General features: G+C 38.6%; 1 protein-coding gene across 9 annotated transcripts in view; it reads right to left on the reverse strand.

Annotated features, from left to right (window-relative positions):
* The window catches only part of ppfia4 (PTPRF interacting protein alpha 4), a 774,853-nt gene extending 753,694 nt beyond the window's left edge, over positions 1-21,159 (reverse strand). For all 9 annotated transcript variants that reach the window (XR_010020122.1, XM_063065583.1, XM_063065586.1 and 6 more), the window contains exon 1: positions 20,737-21,159. Coding sequence is in view for 8 of the 9 variants with exons in the window: in XM_063065583.1 (XP_062921653.1) it covers positions 20,737-20,976 (240 nt within the window). In the remaining variant the exon portion in view is untranslated. The remainder of the gene's footprint in view (positions 1-20,736) is intronic.
* Between the last annotated feature and the right edge of the window lie 244 nt (positions 21,160-21,403).

The following is a 21,403-nucleotide window of genomic DNA, read 5'->3' on the forward strand; positions in this document are numbered from 1 at the left end:
AAGATGTGCTTGGTTGTACGATCCCAAAGGAGATGGTGGGAGTTCCAGAGAATCATGTGCTGGACGCGGAGGCTGATGGGGAGGCAAGTCAGGACAAGAAGAACCCTATCCCTGGTTGGGTGGCAGGAAGATGGGGTGAGACCAGACGTGTATGAAATGGAAGAAGACAACTTTGATGGTGGAGGAAGGGAAGCCCCTTTCTTGGAAAATGAAGGACATCTCCTTTGTTCTGGAATAAAAAGCCTCATCCCGAGAGCAGATTCAGCAGAGATAAAGGAATTGAGAGAAGGAGATGGCATTTTTACAAGGAACAAGGTGGGAAGAGGTATAGTCCAGGTAGCTGTGAGCATTTTGTTTGTGTTGTAACTTCAATCCAATGCTGGTTTTCATTTAATTTCCTCATGCCAGAGGGAAAAAAATAAAAGAATTTGATGGCTTAAAGGACACAAGGTAAACTATGTGAAAATTTATCCTTCCCTTAAATCACTGCAGCTGATTACATAGGACCATAAATGTTGTGTAAGACATGACTATTGCATGATAAAAGTTATCAAGTTTAATTTATCAATTAAAATCTAATCATGTTTTACACATAACATTTATGGTTCTATGTAATCAACTGCAGAGGTTTAAGGGAAAGATAGATTTTCATATAGTTCATCTTGTATTCTTTAAGCAACTTAAATACACAACTGTGCATTACTACCTTTGGATAAGAGGAACTACAGCACTGCTTGCATTTTTAAAGATATGTAGATTATATGACCAACAATGAAACTTCAAATTCCATTGTTCAGCACATTCACAATTCCTTGATTCTGATCTGTAGCTTCTATGCTTATTAAATCCCAGTATATCTCTGAATTTGACATTACCCTCAAGTTAAATCAACAAGCATTCTTTCTTCACAAACAAGAGAAAGTCTGCAGATGCGGGAAATCCAAACAACACAAAGTGCTGGAGGAACTCAGCAGGCCAGGCAGCATCTATGGTAAAGAGTACAGTCGAGGTTTTGGGCCAAGACCCTTCAGCAGGACTGGAGTAAAAAAGGCAGGGAGGGGAGAGAGAAACACAAGGTGATAGGTGAAACTTGAAGGGGGAGGGAAGTAGTAAAGAGCTGGTAAGTTGATTTATTTTTGTTTTTGATTAATTGTTACAAAATAATGGCCAGAGATATTACAGTATTTTAAGTTAACTTCCCAAAGCCTCATTCCTTCCCCACTGGCACGGCATTATGTTCAACCAATGTCCATTTCCTTCTACACTTCAGACATTACCCTCGCTTTTGCGCTGGATCACTTAAGTTGGAACTTAATTAGTTACATTAGCTGCACGTATTTCATCACTATTCAACTGATCTTCCTTGTGGATTATTATAGCATATAGATATACATATCCATAACAACACCATGATACAGTACCCAATGCAAGGCTTATTGAGAAAGTGAGGAGGCATGGGATCCAAGGGGACCTTTGTGGATCCAGAATTGGCTTGCCCACAGAAGGCAAAGAGTGGGTTGTAGATGGGTCATATTCTGCATGGAGGTCGGTGACCAGTAGTGTGCCTAAGGGATCTGTTCTGGGACCCCTACTCTTCGTGATTTTTATAAATGACCTGGATGAGGAAGTGGAGGGATGGGTTAGTAAATTTGCTGTTGATACAAAGGTTGGAGGTGTTGTAGATAGTGTGGAGGGCTGTCAGAAGTTACAGCTAGACATTGATAGGATGTAAAACAGGGCTGAGAAGTGACAGATGGAGCTCAACCCAGGTAAGTATGAGGTGGTTCATTTTGGTAGGTCAAATATGATGGCAGAATATAGTATGAATAGCAAGACTCTTGGCAGGGTGGAGGATCAGAGGGATCTTGGGGTCCGAGTCCACAGGACACTAAAAGCTGCTGCACATGTTGATGCTGTGGTTAAGAAGGCATACGGTGCATTGGCCTTCATCAACTGTGGGATTGAGTTTAAGAGCTGAGAGGTAATGTTGCAGCTACATAGGACCCTGGTCAGGCACCTCTTGGAGTACTGTACTCAATTCTGGCCACCTCACTACAGGAAGGATGCGGAAACTATAGAAAGGGTTCAGAGGAGATTTATAAGGATGTTGCCTGGATTGGGGAGCATGTCTTACAAGAATAGGTTGAGTGAACTTGGCCTTTTCTCCTTGGAGCAACAGAGGATGAGAGGTGACCTGATAGAGGTGTATAAGATGATGAGAGGCATTGATCGTGTGGATAGTCAGAGGCTTTTTCCCAAGGCTGAAATGGCTAACACAAGAGGGCACAGTTTTAAGATGCTTGGAAGCAAGTACAGAGGAGGGGTCAGGGGTAAGTTTTTTGTTACGCAGAGAGTGGTGAGTGCGTGGAATGGGCTGCCGGCGACGGTGGTGGAGGCAGATACGATAGGGTTGTTTAAGAGTCTCCTGGATAGGTGCATGGAACTTAGAAAACTAGAGGGCTGTCAGTAACCCTAGGTAATTTCTAAAGTAACTACATGTTCAGCACAGCATTGTGAGCCGAAGGGCCTGTATTGTGCTGTAGGTTTTCTACGTTTCTATACTAAACAAATGCACAATGTTCAGATTCCTACATCTCAAAGTTTAGGTTAAGTTTAAAACTTGGGTGAAGATTCCCCACATGGAAAGAACAATTCAAATTCCACTAAAATGACCTGTTCTGAGCATTTTCTGGTTCCGACTTGAATAAAACACTTTCGTCATAGTACTAGCTGAATCATCAATGGCATATTTTTTCCAAAGAATTTCTTCCATAGTCATACTGCACAAGACCATAAGACATAGGAGCAGAATTAGCCCATTAAGTCTGCTAATCCCAGATACCAATCAACCACATACATCCACTTTCTCCCTCTATCCTTTGATACCCTGACCGATCAGGAAATAATAAACTTTGCAATTAAATATACCCACGGATTTGGCCTCTGCCACAGTCTGTGGCAGAGTATTCCACATATTCACTACTCTCTGGCTAAAAAAACTTCCTCCTTTACCTCCATGCTGAAGGGTTGCCCCTCAATTTTGAGGCTATGCCCTCTAGTTCTGAATAACCCTGTCATAGGAAACATCCTCTCCACATCCACCCTATCTAGTCCTTTCAATATTCGGTAGATTTCAATGAGATCCCTCCACATTCTTTTAAATTCCCATGGCTACAGGTCCAAAGTTGCCTAACGCTCATGTTAACCCCTTCATTCCTGGAAGCATCCTTAAGAACCTCCTCTGGACTCTCTCCAATGAGAACACATCCTTTCTGAAACACGAGGTCCAAAACTGTTGACAATACCACAAGTGCGGCCTGACTAATGTCCTATCAAGCCTCGTGGTAACATTGTTATTTTTGCTTTGAACCGGTAAGCCAATTAAAAAAGGAATGTTATTCGATCCATACATTAATTTTTTGCCTCATGGTTAAGTGTCAGTGCTGTGGAGTGCAGTGGGAGGAAAAGCATACAGTCTACTTAGAAATGTAATTGTTCCTACCAAACCAGCCAAAATGAGCTTTGTTGATATCAGGAAAGTAATGCAGGAACATTTAGAACCAAAATCATTGTTGATTGCAGAACACTTCAGGTTTCGTAAACACAATTGAAAGGAAGGGGCGCCTTTTTCAGTTTATGCGGCTGAATTGAAGAAATTGTCAGTCCAGTGATGGGCTTAATAATGCACTGAAATATCATTTAGTTTGTGGAATATTACAAGAAAACATTCAAAAATGGCTCCTAACCAAAGCACAACTCATATTTAGAAGAGCAGTTGAAATTGCTGTATCAATAGAAACAGCAGAAGTATTGAGTTCAGTCAGAAATGAAAGTAAGCGTGAACAAAATTACAATGTCTAAAGAGAAACCTGCCTGTCCAGACAAATTGTGTAACCTTTGTGACAGAGGCTCACATACATTAGAGCAATGCAGGTTGAAAGGCGAAACTTGCAGAAAAGGGCACAAAGACCATGTTGGGCAGACAAAATTACATGCACTGCACTGGCAGGAGATAAAGATAAAATGTCAAGGTGCAGTTTTGAAAAGAGCATGGTTGTTGAAAAATAAGATAATGATGAGCATGACACTGGAATGCGTAGCTTTATGATTTGCTATGTAAAAATTAACAAGACCCAAACAATATGTCTTACACCAGAAGTGAACAGCAAATTAATTAAAATAGAATTGGACACTGGCTCAGCTGTTTCAGTCATTACACAAATGAGTTTATACAGCATTTCAAAGATACTGATCTGTAGCCTACAGATATCCAACTATATCTTTTACTGGAGAAAAGAAAACTCCAGTGAGAATGACATTGTAACAGTGAAATACAACAATCAGCAAGCCACATTGGACTTGTATGTGGTAAAAACAGGAGGGCCAGCATTCTGGGGGCTATAACCGTCAGAAACAAATACAACTTGATTGGAGATCCATTCACCATTTGCATGCCACATTCCCTGCAATAGAGTCAATTGAAAACAAATTAAGGAAGGTTCTGGAAGATGCCACAACAGTGTTCAAGGGTGGCATTGAAAAAAATCAAATACATCAAGGGTGAAATAGTGTTAAATGAAAATGCCACATCCAAGTTTTACAAACCCGTGATAAAGTAACCAGTGAGCTAGATCGCATGGAGGTTGAAGGAATTTGTTCTAAGGTTGAGTGGAGCCTATGGGCAATGCCAATGGACCTAGTAACCAAGACGAATGGGTCCGTCAGGATCTGTGGTGATTTTAAGGCCACCATCAAACCAGTACTGAAGATAGATTAATACCCTCTGCCCAGGATAGAAGATATCTTTGCAAATCTTTCTGGAGAGAAACATTTCAGCAAAGTGCACTCAGCTGATGCCTACCTACAGATGGAGATGGGAGACAGTCCAAAGTGTTTCCCACTATAAGCACTCAAAAGTGCTTTATCCCTTTAATAGGCTTATTTTTGGAGTGGCACTTGCACCTGCACTATAACAGAAAGCTAAGGACCAGGTGCTGCAAGGCTGCCCAGGCATCCAGTGTTACCTGGGTGACGTTATTGTTCTGGTAACATCTCCAAAATCTCAAGACATTTAAAAAGATTAGAAGATTATGGGCACAGAGCATAATGCAGCAACTGTGAATTCTTTAAACCAAAGATTACTTACTGTGATCACGGCATCGACACACAAACAATACACAAATGCACTAAGAAAATTCAAGCAGTAATGAAACCCCCATGCCCAAAGGATATGTCACAGTTGCAGCACTTTTTAGGATTTGTCAATTACTATAAACCTGGTTACAGTGCTCCACCCTTTGAACTCATTACATTGGAACAGGAAGAAATGACAACGGACAAAGCCGTGCCACATCATCCAGTGAAGCTTCCCTGTGACGTCTTGTCTTACAGTGTACATGCAGTGATGTCGCATGCTAGGAGTGATGGAAGTGAATGCCCAATAGCCTTTGTATCATGTTTCTTTAACACTACAGAGAAAAATTGTGCACAGATTGAAAGAACGGCCTCAAGTCTGGTTTGTGGTGTATGACATTTCAACTAGTACTTGAATGGGAGAAAGTTTCCCCTCATTACTGATCATCAACCACTGGAGTCCACAGAAGGGTGTTCCACTAACTACAGAAGCAGAAATGCAGAGATGGGCTCTGCTTCTTGGAGGATACAATAAGATAGAACTCAAAAGGACAACTAATCATGAAAATGCTGATGGATTATCCCATTTACCCTTGGAAAAGGAAATACCTGAAAAATTTATAGAAGAGGACACTTCTCTTGACGTATTCTCTCTCATGCAAATTGAAAATCTCCCTATTATGTCAGAGATGATCCAAAGAGAAACCAGAAAAGACCCAACGTTGTCTCAGGTCTACATTGCAACCCAAAGCAGCTAAAATGTGCAGCAGAAATTGCAGATCCCCCATTTTTACTAGTGCGGGGATGAACTTGCCCTTGACAGGGATTGCCTTATGTGGCGATTGAAGTTGTTGTACCATCCAAGTTGAGAACTAAAATGTTGGAGGAACTACATGATTGGTAGTGAGGTGTGTAATGTAAATGAAACCTTTAGTTCAAAGCTTTATTTGGTGGCTTGGGATAGACTGAGTAGCTTGCCATGTACTGCAAGGATGTCTAGAAAATGCCAAGAGCATCCCTGGGAAAGGCCTGCCTTGCCCTAGCAGAGGATTAATGGGAATTTTGCCAGACCATTTATGGCCACATATTTCTTGGTAGTAGTGGATACAGCAAAGTAGTGGCCAGAAATGTTCCCAACAGCCTCCACTACAGACTCATTCAATTGGTTTCTGGAGTTACAAAACATAATTAGCTAACAGTTCACCCAAATCTCCTTTCACACTTAGCCCATATAATTTTTAGGAGAGTTCCTGGATTACAAAAGAATACTGTTCAGGCTATTGAATTGACCATTTGGGAGGTCTCAACTAATGATCGCATTTGATGCCTTCAAGTTATGGAATTCATGATTAATCAATGGAAGAATATCACTCGAATTTCAGTAATTCTAGGAAATCATCTACAAAATTAAACACAGCTTTGCCAGCAACCCAAAAATAAATTTTTAAAATGTTATAATTCAGACCATAATACCAAAAGGTTCATTTGACCATGTGGATTTCCTCCCAAATCTCAGAAATCCTGCAAACTGATCAGTAAACAGTCTCCTGTAAATTCCTACTTTTGTGTAGGTTACTGTTAGAATAAAGAGTTAATAGGGTGGTTGCAATGAAGTCAGTGGACTAAAGAACCTATTTCTGTGCTGGATTCTGCTATGACTTTAAATATCTGAATGAGCATTTAAATTGCCAGGATACAGAAGGCTACAGACACCCCAGGCTTTAGCATACAGTTTGACCAAAATCCACTGTTTTATATCCCCCCCACTTACAAAAGTGTTACTAGCATTTCAGTAGCAATACATCATTAATAATGACAACGATCAGGCAACTTGGGCCCAAAATCTGGAATTAATTCAAGCTGATGACAGAAAGGGACCCTTCCATGGCATAATCTACAAGTTGACAGCATAGTGCTTTCAATATATTCTCTCACTGCAGTCACTGCATTATAGTCCTTTCAGAGTAATATTTAAAACAATAAAAGGAGGACAAGCTTTATTCAAAACAAAGTATCACTGAAGGAAAAATTATACCAAACAGATTTGGCAAATATCCGTGCAATCAGACTATAAATCTTTAGGACACCAAGAAAAATAGGAGCTTGCAAATGTCCAAGACAAGTGTATCAAATCTTTCAGCAGATCAGCAAATTTTTGTCAAGTCCATCTTCTGAATATTCTCAGTGGGGCAGAAACTAGCATTCAAAGTGAGTAAAGGAGAAATTAGGCTGCAAGAGTCAGCTGGTACATGGATTGTTGATACAGAACAAGTATGCAAGTGCATATACAAGCAACAAATTACCAAGTGAAACAAATAGAGCCAATAAGTATACAAATACTAACCATGCCAGTAAAACTCAGCACATTGACTTTTAAAAAAAAATTTCTTTGTGCACAGTCAATAATTCTAGCGTAATAGATGCAAAAACTTATGCAGAGTACTGGCATTTCATTTGGGTAATTCATCCTTACAGATTCACAAATGACTCCCCAAAAATTTGAGATATGGAATAAAATTTGCTCCCAGTACTGTGAGAAAAAACTGGTATTTTTCTTTTTCAAGGATGCACACACAGATGATGCAACATCGCGTTACAGAAAAGAGCACTTCATAGGAATGTAATGCCCCCACTTCCTCCCAACATCATGGGAAAGTGACTGAACTTGTTCACAATTGCATGGGCAGCAGATATGGGAAAGCTGTGCTGGGAGCAAGAAGAGTGCACTACAGTTCCACCTGTTGGCTAAAATGATTTGGTCATTAGACTGATATGAATTGATATTAAAGCATTTTTTGTCTTGACTACATAAGCAGGGAAAGCCACTGAGCATGTTAAGGCTGTGCATTTTATACAAATGTTTACCCAGCACTTTACCATCTGATTTGGATAATATCATCTTCTAGAGAGTTTGTGCTTTCCTTATCATTTCTGACATAATCTAATAAAGATTTCTTGCCATCTCTTTTCAATCTTTTGACAGTTCTCAAATTTTATTTTATAATTTTTATTATGCAATTCAGATGTTGTCTTATTTAAAATAAAACCACATTATATTTTAAAAAACAGGCTTAAGAGGGACAAAATATATACAGAAAGACAACACAAACACAAATAAGAAACCTGTAACAAAAAACTCCTCAGAAAGGTTATGAACAATAGCTATTCCATACATCTAGTTACACAACAAGCATTTCTAGCAATTAACTATTCAAAGTTGTGCGTTCAATAGAATAGAAAAAGAAAATTGTAAACAGAAGAGTAGCAGCAATATATATTCATATATATTAGATGAAACCATGCGGACTTTGTCATTTAATAATTATGGCTGACTTGACTAATATCAATTCCATATTCCTTCCTGTCCACCTGCAGTAAACTTTTGCCCCATTGTTTAACTAACTCTGCCTTTAAAATATTCAGAGTCAGCTTTCACCACTCTTTGGAAGAATGTTCCTAAGACTGAAGACCAAAGAACAAAGACTCAACTCACACATATCTTAAAGGTGTGGGCCCTCATTCTTACAGTGACAAGGTCAATGAACAGCTGAAGCATCCATACCACATGCACTCTATCAAGATCTTGCATATCCCAAGAGCCATTTCCCTCTTCTAAACTACAAATACAAGGCTGCATGTCCAACTTTGTCAAAAAAAACCAGCCTAATAAACCTTCAATGATGTCACATCTGTTCTTACCTACTCTATACAGTGCTGGTGGTGTAATGGCACCAAAGTCTTAAGTAAGTGACACATAACCTCCTCTATTTTTGTATTCAATTCTCCTAGCAATAAATCAAAATGTGTTATCTTTCGTAATTATTTTCAGAACCTGCAAACTAGCACTATAATGAATGGTGCACTGGAACACCCATATTCCTCTGCACCATCTCACCAATACTCTTGCTTTTCCAGCCCAAAATGGCCAATTACACATTTTCCTCATTATATTCCATTTATCAGATAACTACACACTCATTTAATCTAATTATACTCAAAATATCATATTAAAGCAGTGAGTACAACTGATTTCATAATCAAGCAGTGGAACTGATCTAAACTCAACTAACAAAAAACACTGATAGATGACAAACTTGCTGCTGACAGCTTAGAATGAGAGAAGCTTGGAAGTCAAGTAGCATAAACCAACAGTAGAATTGGTCAGCCTCCAGGAGGACCACAACCTTGTTGTGGTTTGGAGACTTGCGTACCTCAACGATCCAGAGAGCAATGGCGATTGGAGTCAAGGCCTTGTGCTTTGTTTCTTGCTAAACAGGTCAAAGGGTAGAACCAGACCTCCAGGTTCAGGTGTTAACCTCAGGACTAACAATCCTAATGGCAAATCCAAATTGTTATGGAAACAGCAATGAAGAATACTTGTACATCAGAGTGGAATGGTATTCCCGAGTCTCCAACTAGGATTTGCTTGACTGACAGTAGTGAAAACCAAGAGGAAACTACTGACATTATGAAAAAAGCCCTGAACACTCACAGAGATGGAGGACCTTCACTGCTGCCCTAAATGCCAGCGGCATAATGGGAAGCAAGAAAGAATTAGTTAAACTAAACTTTGGGAAGTTTAATAATGACTGAGAAGTTCAAACATGTTATGAATATTCATTAGAGTAATGGTAAGACAAAACCTAGTGTGTATCACTAAAAGGCATGATTGGTTAAGTAACTATGGTCAATAATTAAGCAAATTGCATTTTCAAACCAATCAACTTTTTCAATAAGAAAAAACAATTGTGATAAGACTCATGGTGAATAAAAACTATAGCAAAAAATAAGCATAGATTCAAACAACATAAGAAAAAGACAGACTTGCTAAATTAACATTAAGTGATCACCTTTATGGAGATGGAGTGTAAAAAATACAAAAACATGTTCAATTAACTTCGTAAATGGAGGCAGAGTAGAAAAGGCATGCCTCTTTTTCTTTGAAACTCAAAATTGAATAGAAAAAATGAAGGGGTTTAAAATAAACCTCGTCATTTGTGCCACAGGTCACTAACAGTAGGACAAGAAAATAGATGATTCATTCTCAAAAGTTTTCTAGCAATGGAAAGCCTACTTTCATATCAGTAGGTAACAATCTTCATTCCATTGTTTGGGGGGGGGGAGGCATGGGGTGCTGTGGGAATTAAGGAAGTTACAAAAATTTATCAGCATTACAGCAGCTGAATTTTTGCATATTTAGCTGTTGACAATATTTTTACAAATTTTCAATGTCTGTCGGATCAAATTAAATCTCATAAGATTATCACTAACATAGTAATTAGGGGATTGTCTGCTTATGGAAGACCCAAAAGAGTTTTCATAAATACTCTGAGTACAGGAGTTGGAAATAGCCGATTATCAACCTATGTCATGAAACTAAGTGAAGAACAAAGGAGAAAAGCATTCAACACATGATTACAATAAGAACGCATTAAATGGTGTCTTTCAAGCAACTGGGTCCTCAGCTTTCCATTGTGAACTTTAGTGTTTTGTATTAAGTTTTGATGACTACTTCTCAAAGTGCAAACTACATGAGAAAGCACAACAAGATGAAAATAGATAATGAAAAGACGGAAGCTGAGAGAGTGATTGAGAATAATAAGGAGCTTGACTGACTAAAATGGGGTCATCACTTTGGATCCAAAAAGGAAAGACTAGAACAACGACAGAATGGGAACTTATCAGAAACAAAAGGTTACGGCTGTCAGCTGTACAAATCAACTTCATGGGAACAAAAAGAAAGACCATTCATCTTCATTAAAGAGGTCAAACCTCAGTCTGAAGAGCAATCACATTAGACCTAATTCTCCAAGCATTTCCAAAACACCATTCCACTTCCATTTATCTCAAGATTTTAAACTTAATGCATCTGATATCAACTATTCTGGCATACTGTATATTTGACACCTATGATATCTCTTTCTATAGTAATAGATTTCCTCCGATACAGAATTAAGCAAAAATAAAGCAACAGATGTTCCTTACTTAGTATACAAAACCATCTAGGTTTTGAACACCATTAACTCCAGTTAACTTTCTCTAGGTGAAATAAAATATTTCCAGTTTTTCTGGGTTCACTTTTCCCACTCCAAGTAAAGGAACATTCTTTATGTTAGCTGCCACTCTCATGAGTAATCTTTGGATCTTCTCCAATGTTTTGTAATCTTTAAAATGTATTAATCCAAACTGGTCACAGTACCCTTTCTGGGACCTTACCAGTTTTGGGATTATCTTCTGTAAGCCATGCCTCTACTTTGTAAAATCAAAAATCACAGATCACATTAATGGACTCCTCTTCTGTCTTCCAAAGAAGATATATACAACTCATACTCCTAATGTCTTCACTCCTCTATTTGCCTTAAAATTGTATCATTCCTCTCAATCTCCACAACAAATGTTGATCTTTTTTCCCCACAATTATACCACTGCCATTCACTGTGATCATGGCTGATCATCCACTATCAGTATCCAGTTCCTGCCTTATCCCCATAACCTTTGATTCCGCTATCTTTAAGAGCTCTATCCATCTCTTTCTTGAAAGCATCCAGAGACTTGGCCTCCACAGCCTTCTGGAGCAGAGCATTCCGTATATCCACCACTCTCTGGGTGAAAAAGTTTTTCCTCAACTCCGTTCTAAATGGCCTACCCCTAATTCTTAAACTGTGGCCTCTGGTTCTGGACTCACCCATCAGCAGGAACATGCTTCCTGCCTGCAGCGTGTCCAATTCTCTTGGTTAAACTTGATCTGCCACCTGCCCGTTCATTTCTCCAGTCTCTTTCTTTAAAATGTTGTCAATATTATTTACAGCTGAAAAATCCAATTCTATCTAAAAATTCAAATAAATTACAAATTAACAACTAAAGACTACTTAATTCTCATAATATACTTTCTGCCACCAATGATTAATTTATCCATCCTAGCCAAATAGCCACATGGACATTATGTTATACCTGCCTCACTCTGAAATTGTTCTGTATGCATGCTAATGCTATAGTGAACTTAGCTAAGGGAAAATAAAACAGAGATAAAGACAATTAATAGTACTCAGACACCACACCCCCCCACACACCACCAACCAATCAATTAAAATAGACTAAGAAAAGGTATCTAACCGGGGCATTCAGGTGATGCCAAAATTCAATTTTGAACCTGGCCATTAAAGGAATTCTTGTTTGCTAGACACAATAAAACCATTTGCTTCACAACGGTCCGTCAAGTGCAATAACAGCAACCAATACTTATAAATTGATTCAATTTCAATTGCCTGCTAGCTTTTGACACAAGATACCAAATGCACATAAGAAAAAACATTAATATAAAAATAATTTACTCTAATTACTGCACATCTAATTAAATGAACCGAAACTGTAATGTTGCATTTCCAAACCTTCTAATGGATACATATTGTAGCATCAAACTTCAATGCACACTTAACCTCTTCACTAACCATTCTAAATGAGATTTATGAGATTCTCCTTAATTGTGATTTAGCAATTAAACTATTATACAAACATTTACAAGGCAAGAGACACCTTAGAGTGACAATACAGACATTACTCCATCACAGCTAAACAACAAAATGCCAAAATCATTAAATTTGTTTGTTACATTAAGTAGATGCACTGATTTCCTTATTTGCATTGTTCTACATTCCTGAATTAAAAGAGCTAGAAACTTATGCTGTTTCCCAAATTAGTATTCACATTAAAATATTCAGAATCAGATTTTATATCACTGGCATACGTCTTGAAAGTTGCTGTTTTGTAGCAGTAGTACATTGTGATACATAATAAAAATATCAATCACAATAATACACAAAATAAATTAAATAAGTAGAGCAAAAAATACTGAGGTACTATACATGGGTTCATTGTCCATTCAGAAATCTAATGGCAGAGTGGAAGAAGCTGTTCCTAAAATATTGACTTTGTGTCTTCAGGTTCCTGAACCATCTCCTCGCATGATGACGCATTATACTGTCAGTCAGGAATTTGAGGAGGAAAGTTAAGAAGTTTAATAGATCAAGTCTAAAAAACATTACATTAACAAATAATTTAAGCCATTTTATTTTAGTAGACTCAATCACGTTTACTTACGTAGAAGAAAATGTGAATCAAGTTCAAACTCAAAATTGTCTCTTTCAACACCCCAATCTCACCCATTTTAGCCTGCTTATAGGAAACATATCTATTTAAAAGGATTACTGAAAAGGGATTATCCATGAATTATAAGAGAAAAAAAAATGTTTCTCTCCTTCCCCTTTTTCTCAGGCTCAGAGAGTCCCAAGTCAAACCCTTTAAATCATCTTCAAAGGTGTATTTGATATAGTAAAACATCTCATTGTGATTTATACGAATGTTATCACACAAAATTTGATACTGAGCCACTTAAAGAGACATTATCTCAGATGATAAGTCTTCTGCAAACAGCTTTTATTTGAAAGCATCTTAATTGTCAAAATGAAAGTTAGAGATTTGGAATGATAAATCCATAGCTGAGAATTTGCAAGTTTTTATAACCTGTATTTCACCAAGTAATCATGGTCGGACATAAACATAGAAACAGATCAATGCAGCATCAGGTAATCTTCAGTATACAAGAGATGTAATTATGCTTGTTGTGATTAGTGATGATAGCAAATAGCTAAAGTTGTTAGTTCCACAAGCAAGGGTATCATTCACTTTCATCAATATAAACATAGAATTTTATCATTTGGACTTCCCTTCAAAAATGAAACAAAAATCTTGACGTTGTACATTTGTTTGTATTAACCATGACAAAGGATATAGATAGATGCCATCATGGAAGGAAACTGAGAGGTAATGATTCCTCAACCATTTGGTCAAAAAAGCTAAATTCAACAAAACCTATGTAGTGTAAATCAACCAGCAAGATTTGGAGATGCATCATTTACAAACTTTATCCTTTGAATTTTCTAGTTCATTTACACCCAAATAACACTGCACCATTAACACATTTTCCAGCAAGGTTTAACCTACTATACAATTCCCTTTGTGCAAGTCTACAAAATAATGCTCTTTGTGCTACCTAATGACCAACACACTTTTGTGTTTGTTACCCAACACAGCATATAGGGGCAGGAGGGAACCATACTGTACCTCATGCTGCTCACCATCAATACGATCATAGCTATTCTCTTACCAACTGTCTGTACCAACTCTATCTTCCTTGATTCAAAATCTGTTCATTACACTAGCACTAGAACTAACCCTAGTATATAACTAACCCTAGCACAGCCTTCTTTGGTAGAAATTTCTGAAGATTCTCCACCCTTTAAGTGAAGAAATTTTTTCTCATCTCTGGTCTGAATGTCCAATTCCCCATTTTGACACAATGATTCTGGACTTCTTAGTTAGAAGAAACATCAACTCTGCAACAACCTTGTCAGGCCCTCAAAGAAATTCCCATGTTTCAAGGACATTTTCTCATTGATGTTCTTATCTGTTTTTCTTTTCTTCAATCACTTCTGAAAATGAAAATACAAATCTAAACTAGGCCATTAAAAAACTGATAAACTTTTCCATCTTCAAATAAAGTGTGGAGAATACGTCTCACCTCATATAGGATCAGAGTTATGGCATTTTACAGCACAAGTATAACATAATCAATATATTAGAATTGAAGGATTAACGATATTCATGAAATAGCAGCATACCTCCTCAAATGCATAGTCAACCGCCTAAAAGAACTTGCAGTACCGTAATATGCAAGGCAGATCTCAGAACCATACAATTAGCATAATGGTTCATTGAAAGTTTATACCTATGTACTTTTGCATATTGAATAACAATGTCCCATTTCTATACACAGCCACAAAAGCAGTTTTAAAAAAGTACAAAAAACACATTAACAAAGTGACAGCCCGATGTTGCTTTGTATTTCTGACACCTAAAATGCCTAAAGTATCAAATCACACCAAACATTTGCATATTAGATGACAAAGTCAAACTTAACTATGTAATTATGGGTTTCACTAAAACGACCAAATATTTCTTTACTCTGTTTGTGAAGTCCTCTAATACAGATACCAAATTTCCAGATGTTAAGCAATTCTTATTTGTAATTCTGTTTGGTTTGCTGCAATGTCAATATCTGATCCTATACTTACAACAACATCTTTGTACTGTTCTGTTTAATTGGATTAACAAAGTTTTTCCACATTAGTCTCAAAAACTTACAGCACAGAAACAAGCCATTCTAAAGCATTTAAGCTACCTAGTCTCATCGGCCTGCATCCAGACCTTGGCGTTCCATACCCATCCCATCCATGTACCTATCCATATTTCTCTAAACGTCAAAATGGAAATAGCATCCACTTATGCTGGCAGCTCATTCCATACTTTCACCACCCTCTGAGTGAAGAAGTTCCCCCTCATGTTCTGCTTAAGCATTTCACCTTTCACTCTTCTTAACCCATGATCTCTCGTTGTAGTCTCACCTAACTTCAGTAGAAAAAGCCAACTTGCATTTACCCTTTCTAAAGCCCTCGTAATTTTGTATACCTCTATCAGATTTCCCCTCAATCTTCTATGTTCTAGCTCTAACCTATTCAATCTTGCCCTAAAACTCAGGTCTTCCAGTCCCAGCAACACTCTTGTAAATTTCCTCTATACTCTTTCAATCTTATTTACATCTTTCCTGTCGATAGGTGATCAAAATTGCACACAATGCTCTAAATTAGGCCTCAGCAACATCTCATACAACCTCAACATAACATCTCATCTCCTGTACTCAATACTTTGATCCAAAAAGGCCAAATGCGGCAAAAGCTTCCTTTATTACCATAACTACCCGTGTCGCTACTTTCAACGAATTATGGACCTGTATGCCCAGATCCCTTTTGTTCTACCCCACACCTCAGGGCCCTGTCTTGGTTGGTCCACCCAAAGTGCAATACTTCACACTTGTCAACATTAAATTCCATCTGCCATTTTTCAGCCCAATTTTCTAGCTGGCCAGATCCCTCTGCAAGCTTTGATCATCTTTCTCATTGTCCACTACACACCCAATCCTAGTGTCATCCACAAATTTGCTAATCCAGTTTACCACATTATCATCCAGTTCATTGATATTGATGACAAACAACAATGGACCCAGCATCAATTCCTGCAGCACTCCACTAGTCACAGGCCTCCAGTCAGAGAGGCAACTTTCCAGCTTCTCCTACAAAGCCAATATCTAATCCAATTTATTAACTCATCTTGAACCTTCTTGACCAAACTCCCATGCAGGACCTTGTCAAATACCTTGCTGAAGTCCATGTAGGCAACATCCATTGCGTTGCCATCAACATCCCCAGTAACTTCCTCGAAAAGCTCTAAGATTGGTTAGATATTACCTACCACACACAAGGCATGCTGACTATCCCTAATCAATCCCTGTCAATCCAAACACTCACATTTGGTTTCTTAGAATACCTTCCAATAACTTTCCCGCTACTGATGTAAGGCTCACCAGCCTGTAATTTCCTAGCTTATTCTTACAGCCTTTCTTAAACAGTAGAACAATGAACTGTCCTGCAATACTCTGGTATCTCACCTGTCGCTAAGGATGATTTAAGATTCTCTGTTAGGACTCCTGCAATTTCTGTACTTGCCTCCCAAAGACTCCAAGGGAACACCTTGTCAGGCCCGGGGATTTGTCCTCAAGACAGCAAACACCTCCTCCTCTGTGATGCCTATAGAGTACATGACCTCTCTGTTACTTTGCCTCTCATCTATAGTCTCCTGACTAAATACAGATGCAAAAAATCCTTTAATATCCCCATCTCTTTTGGCTCCATGCATAGATTACCATTCTGATCTTCCAAAGGACCAACTGTTCCTGGCAATTCTTTTGTTCTTAAAAATATCTGTTGAACCCCTCAGGATTCTCCTTCACCTTGTCTGCTAGAGCAACCTCAAACCCTCTTTAAACCCTCTCAGTGTTCTCTTGCATTTCTGATACTCAAGTACCTCATTTGTTCCTACCTGTCTATACCTGCTAGCACCTCCTTTTTTTTTCTTAACCAGGATCTCAATTTCTCTTGAAAAGCAAGGTTCCCTAAACCTTGAAATATGAGAAATATAGCAAAAGGCAATCAATCTTGAGCCATGCCTCAAGACTGATAGTCACATCATTGCAAAACTCCAAATAACTACTTTTGTCACAGAAATCTAATAATTTTACGGTCCTCAAGGCTCAACATCAACTCTAACCCATAAAAAACCTGTCTGTCTTTCCTGCCACTGATTATTACACACACTTCACTGTCATTCTGGAATCTGGTTTATTGTCACTGTCTTATAGGATGTGGAATTTGTTGCTTTGCAGAAGTACAATGAAAGAGAAATATCATCGTTAATTACAAAATGAATAAATAGTGCAAATGAATAATGAAGTAATGCTCATAGATTGTTCAGAAATCTGATGGAGGGTGGGTGTCGGCAGCTTTGTAAGAAGCAGTTTCTGAATTGTTGAATGGAGCTGGGTAAGTCTACAACCCTCTGCAGCTTTTAGCGATCTTGTACACTGGAGCTTCCATACCACGGTGGGATGCAACCATTCAAAATGCTCATTACCAAACATCTAACCTCTGAAAATCTGCTCAAACTCCAAAGTAGCACTATGTCAATATTTTGAGCCCAGGTCAGATCCAAAGAGATGCTGATACCCAGGAACTTGAAGCTGTCACACTTTTTTTCCCTCCAACAAACTCTCAATGAGGATTTGAGAGTGTTGTCCCAACTTCCCTTTCCTGGAGTCTACAATCAACTCCTTGGTCTTACTGATGGCATTTTAGCTGTGCTTAGCCACACATTCGAGAGGGTAGAGCGCTGGGCAAAGCACATATCCTTGAGATGTGTCTGTGCTATCTGTCAGTAAGGAGTTATCACAGATCCACACTGTGGTCTCCCAGTGAGAAAGTCAAGGATCTAGTTACAGATGGAGTTACAGAGGCCAAGGATTAGAAAGTATGGCTATTAATACTGAGGGGATCATGGTACTGAACGCCAAGCTGTAATTGCTAAACAGTAGCCTGATATATATTTTGTTCTTTTCTGGGTGTTCCAAAACTGAATGGAGAGCCTGTAGGTGAATAGCAGTGGGTCTATGTTCTTGCTCATTAAGCAGTTAATTCTAGACACAACCAACCTCTCAAAGCACTTCCTTATAGTAAGTGTACGACCAGTTGATATTCATTGAGGCAGATCACGCTACTCTTCTTGGGCACCTGCCCTTTTGAAGCAACTGGGAACCTGACACCACAGCATTAACTAAATGTCATTCTTTCTTTTCAAATCTTTTTATTGTTATATTATACAAAAGAAATAACATGAGTGCATTGAAGTCACAACACTTACAATGTCTCAAAAAAGACATTAAAGATTGAAAAAAAATGTGATAACAAAAAAACCTAAGCAGAAAAAGTGGAAAAAAAACCCCATTGGGTGTACAACCCCGGAGCCATGCGTCATACAAAAAGCTTCTAAAAATAAACATCAAACCGCCAGCAAGAAAAGAAAATATACCAAAAAATTTACAATTAGATCATGGAAAGAATCTATCAATTAGCTCAAATGATAATAACAAGCAAATGAGCCCCATCTTTTCTCAAAATCAAATAAAGGTTCAAAGGTTCGACTTCTAATTTTCTCCAAACTAAGACATAGCATCTCTTGAGAGAACCATTGTGACAAAGTGGGAGCTGATGTATCCTTCCACTTCAACAAAATGGCCCTCCTAGCTATCAATGTAACAAAGATGCCATTCTTGAATGCTCCAGCCAGTGGCTTGGCACAGATTTCCACTACCTGGCCAGGTACATCATCAGGGCCTGATGCTTTGCGAGGACTGACCCTCTTGAAGAATGTTTGGACATCAGAATCCAAGACAGAGAACGCCAGATGCTGTGAGGAATTACACAGGTGTAGTGTTATTCTCCCTTTTAAAGTGAGCATAAAAGACGTGAACTAATCAGGTCACCGATCCTTTCTAATAAGTTTGCAATTTTCACATTAATTTATTTTGCTACAATCTGCTTTTCTTTCTCAAATCTTCTCAACCCCAAACCTATCTACTTCCATCTACACATCTAATAACTTTTAAAAACCTCCCTGCTTAATTGTGTTTAGTAAACTTCTTCACAATGACATTTTTTCCTCTTCCTCATAAAAGTTCTTCAGAATCTCATGATTGCCTTTAGTAATCCTGCAGCACTTTACTTTTCCTGATTACTTACATTGGACCTTTTTTGGGATATATCATCCATCCCCAACTACTCACTTGTACTGAGTCAATTTAACTTCATTAGCATTTCAAAACAGCTTACATTACTTGGAAGGTATTGTCCTTTGAAGAAACCACATTTTCCCCTATAAATACTTGACTGGAGAAGAGATTCAGAGTAACTTCTATGTTATACTTATCCCCAGATAGGAGTCTAGTGAAAACAGAGGACACGTTACAAAAGGCAAAAATAAAATTAGAGAGAAAAATAGTAAATCATTCTCCTCTTCCCCATCCACCAATAATGGGCACATGGGCACACTAAACTGTTTTCAGATATCAGAAATTCATGTTCTATAACCATAGGCACAGTCCAACCATTTATTACTTTCTATATGTGTATTGTGCTGCAAGTTCTCACAATAGTTGTTGGTGCTGCTGCTCCATTTGGTGCAAGCTAACATCATAGATTCATGGTAAACCCAGTGTTCCATCTCAAAATGATATCCAAATTAATTTTGCTTTCATTAAATCTTACAGAAAATAACTTACTAAAAACACAAAACCACAATTAAACAGAAACAATATTAAAAATAATATGCTTACACGAGACATTCGACTCCATTACTGCCAGTAACTGCACAGAAAAGGTTTCATTAAGATTATATATAAAAACGACACTGCAGTATGATCAATAGGACAGACCTTGATTATCTTTGTTTCACAGATACACTATTTCAAAATATGAGTGCTGAAGTACATTTTTTTAACTCTCAGGTTTAAACGTATCTAAACCAAAAAAAAATAAAAGAGAATAAACAATAATTTGGAACGTTAAATAAATGTTCTTGGTCTAAGACACAGCCCCCTGGTGGTGACGCGCAAACATACTGCGGCCAGGTATTTAACAGTTTCAAAACCGTTACGTCTCATCCGCTCACTCGTTTACCTGAACACAGGTACAAGACTCCTTGAAACCGCATTTGGACTTCCCTACACCTTTTCAGAGTTCTTTTTAAAGAGTAGGTTCTCTTACATAATTAACCTAGAAACCACACTCGTTTAGCAAAATAAATCAGTGCTGTCTAAGAAAGATAAGCAAGCGCTGCTTTATTACATGCAACACCCACGTTATCGCCCCATATTGATTAGACGGTGAACTGTAATGGGTATAACACAAGATGATTTTAAAGCGTTATATAATTATGAACCAATACACAAATAACAAAAGAATTCCCTGGCGATTTCGAACACCCGCTTGCAATCCCAGGAGAAGGCTTTACTTAATAAAGCCTTTTCCGCTTTTTAGAGACGTGGCTGTTCTCTCCCCCCCCCCCCCACGGAAGGGACACCGGTTCCTTTATGCCCGTTACCTGAGGTAGAGCCGAATTAAGCTGGCGCTGCAGTAGATCCCTTTCGTGAGCCACCTCTTGCATCTTCTCCTGAGTGACGGACAAAGTTTCCTGCGTTTCCCGCAGGGTCTCCATCAACTTGTCCCGCTCGTCCAGCATGTTGACCATCAGCTGCTCGAAATTCGCGTCCTCCGAGCCGTTCTGCGAGCCCCTCTGATTGAGGGTATCCTCGCTGATGGTGGGCATCACCTCGCACATCATCCTCCAGAACCACTCAGAAACTAACCAGGTGATGCTTCTTTTCCACACAAAAAAAACACGAACAAGATCACAGACCCGTAAGCTCTACATGAATTTGAGCGCCGATAGGTGACCCCTGCCGCCAGCCTTAAGGCCGCCGATGAAGCGCCGCTCCCAGTCACTCCGGTAACCGGGACTCGCACTCGTGCTCTTCCAGTATTCTGCCGGCATCGGCTGTGGCCGCGCATGCGCCGGGCCCCACTCCTGCCTCACCGTTGCGTCATCAGAGTCTTCTGCGCAGGTTCAAAGCTGCTCACTGTTTAACAATGCAAGTGAATGGGTGAGGAATTTTCTGTTTGCCTCTTAGGGAGTGACATGTACTTGCCAACTGCAAGCACAAAATCAATATGGTAAGTCTAGAATACCACTGCTAAACAAAATATAAACA

The sequence above is a fragment of the Mobula hypostoma genome, chromosome 13, assembly GCF_963921235.1.
Source record: "Mobula hypostoma chromosome 13, sMobHyp1.1, whole genome shotgun sequence".
NCBI classification, from domain to species: domain Eukaryota; kingdom Metazoa; phylum Chordata; class Chondrichthyes; order Myliobatiformes; family Myliobatidae; genus Mobula; species Mobula hypostoma.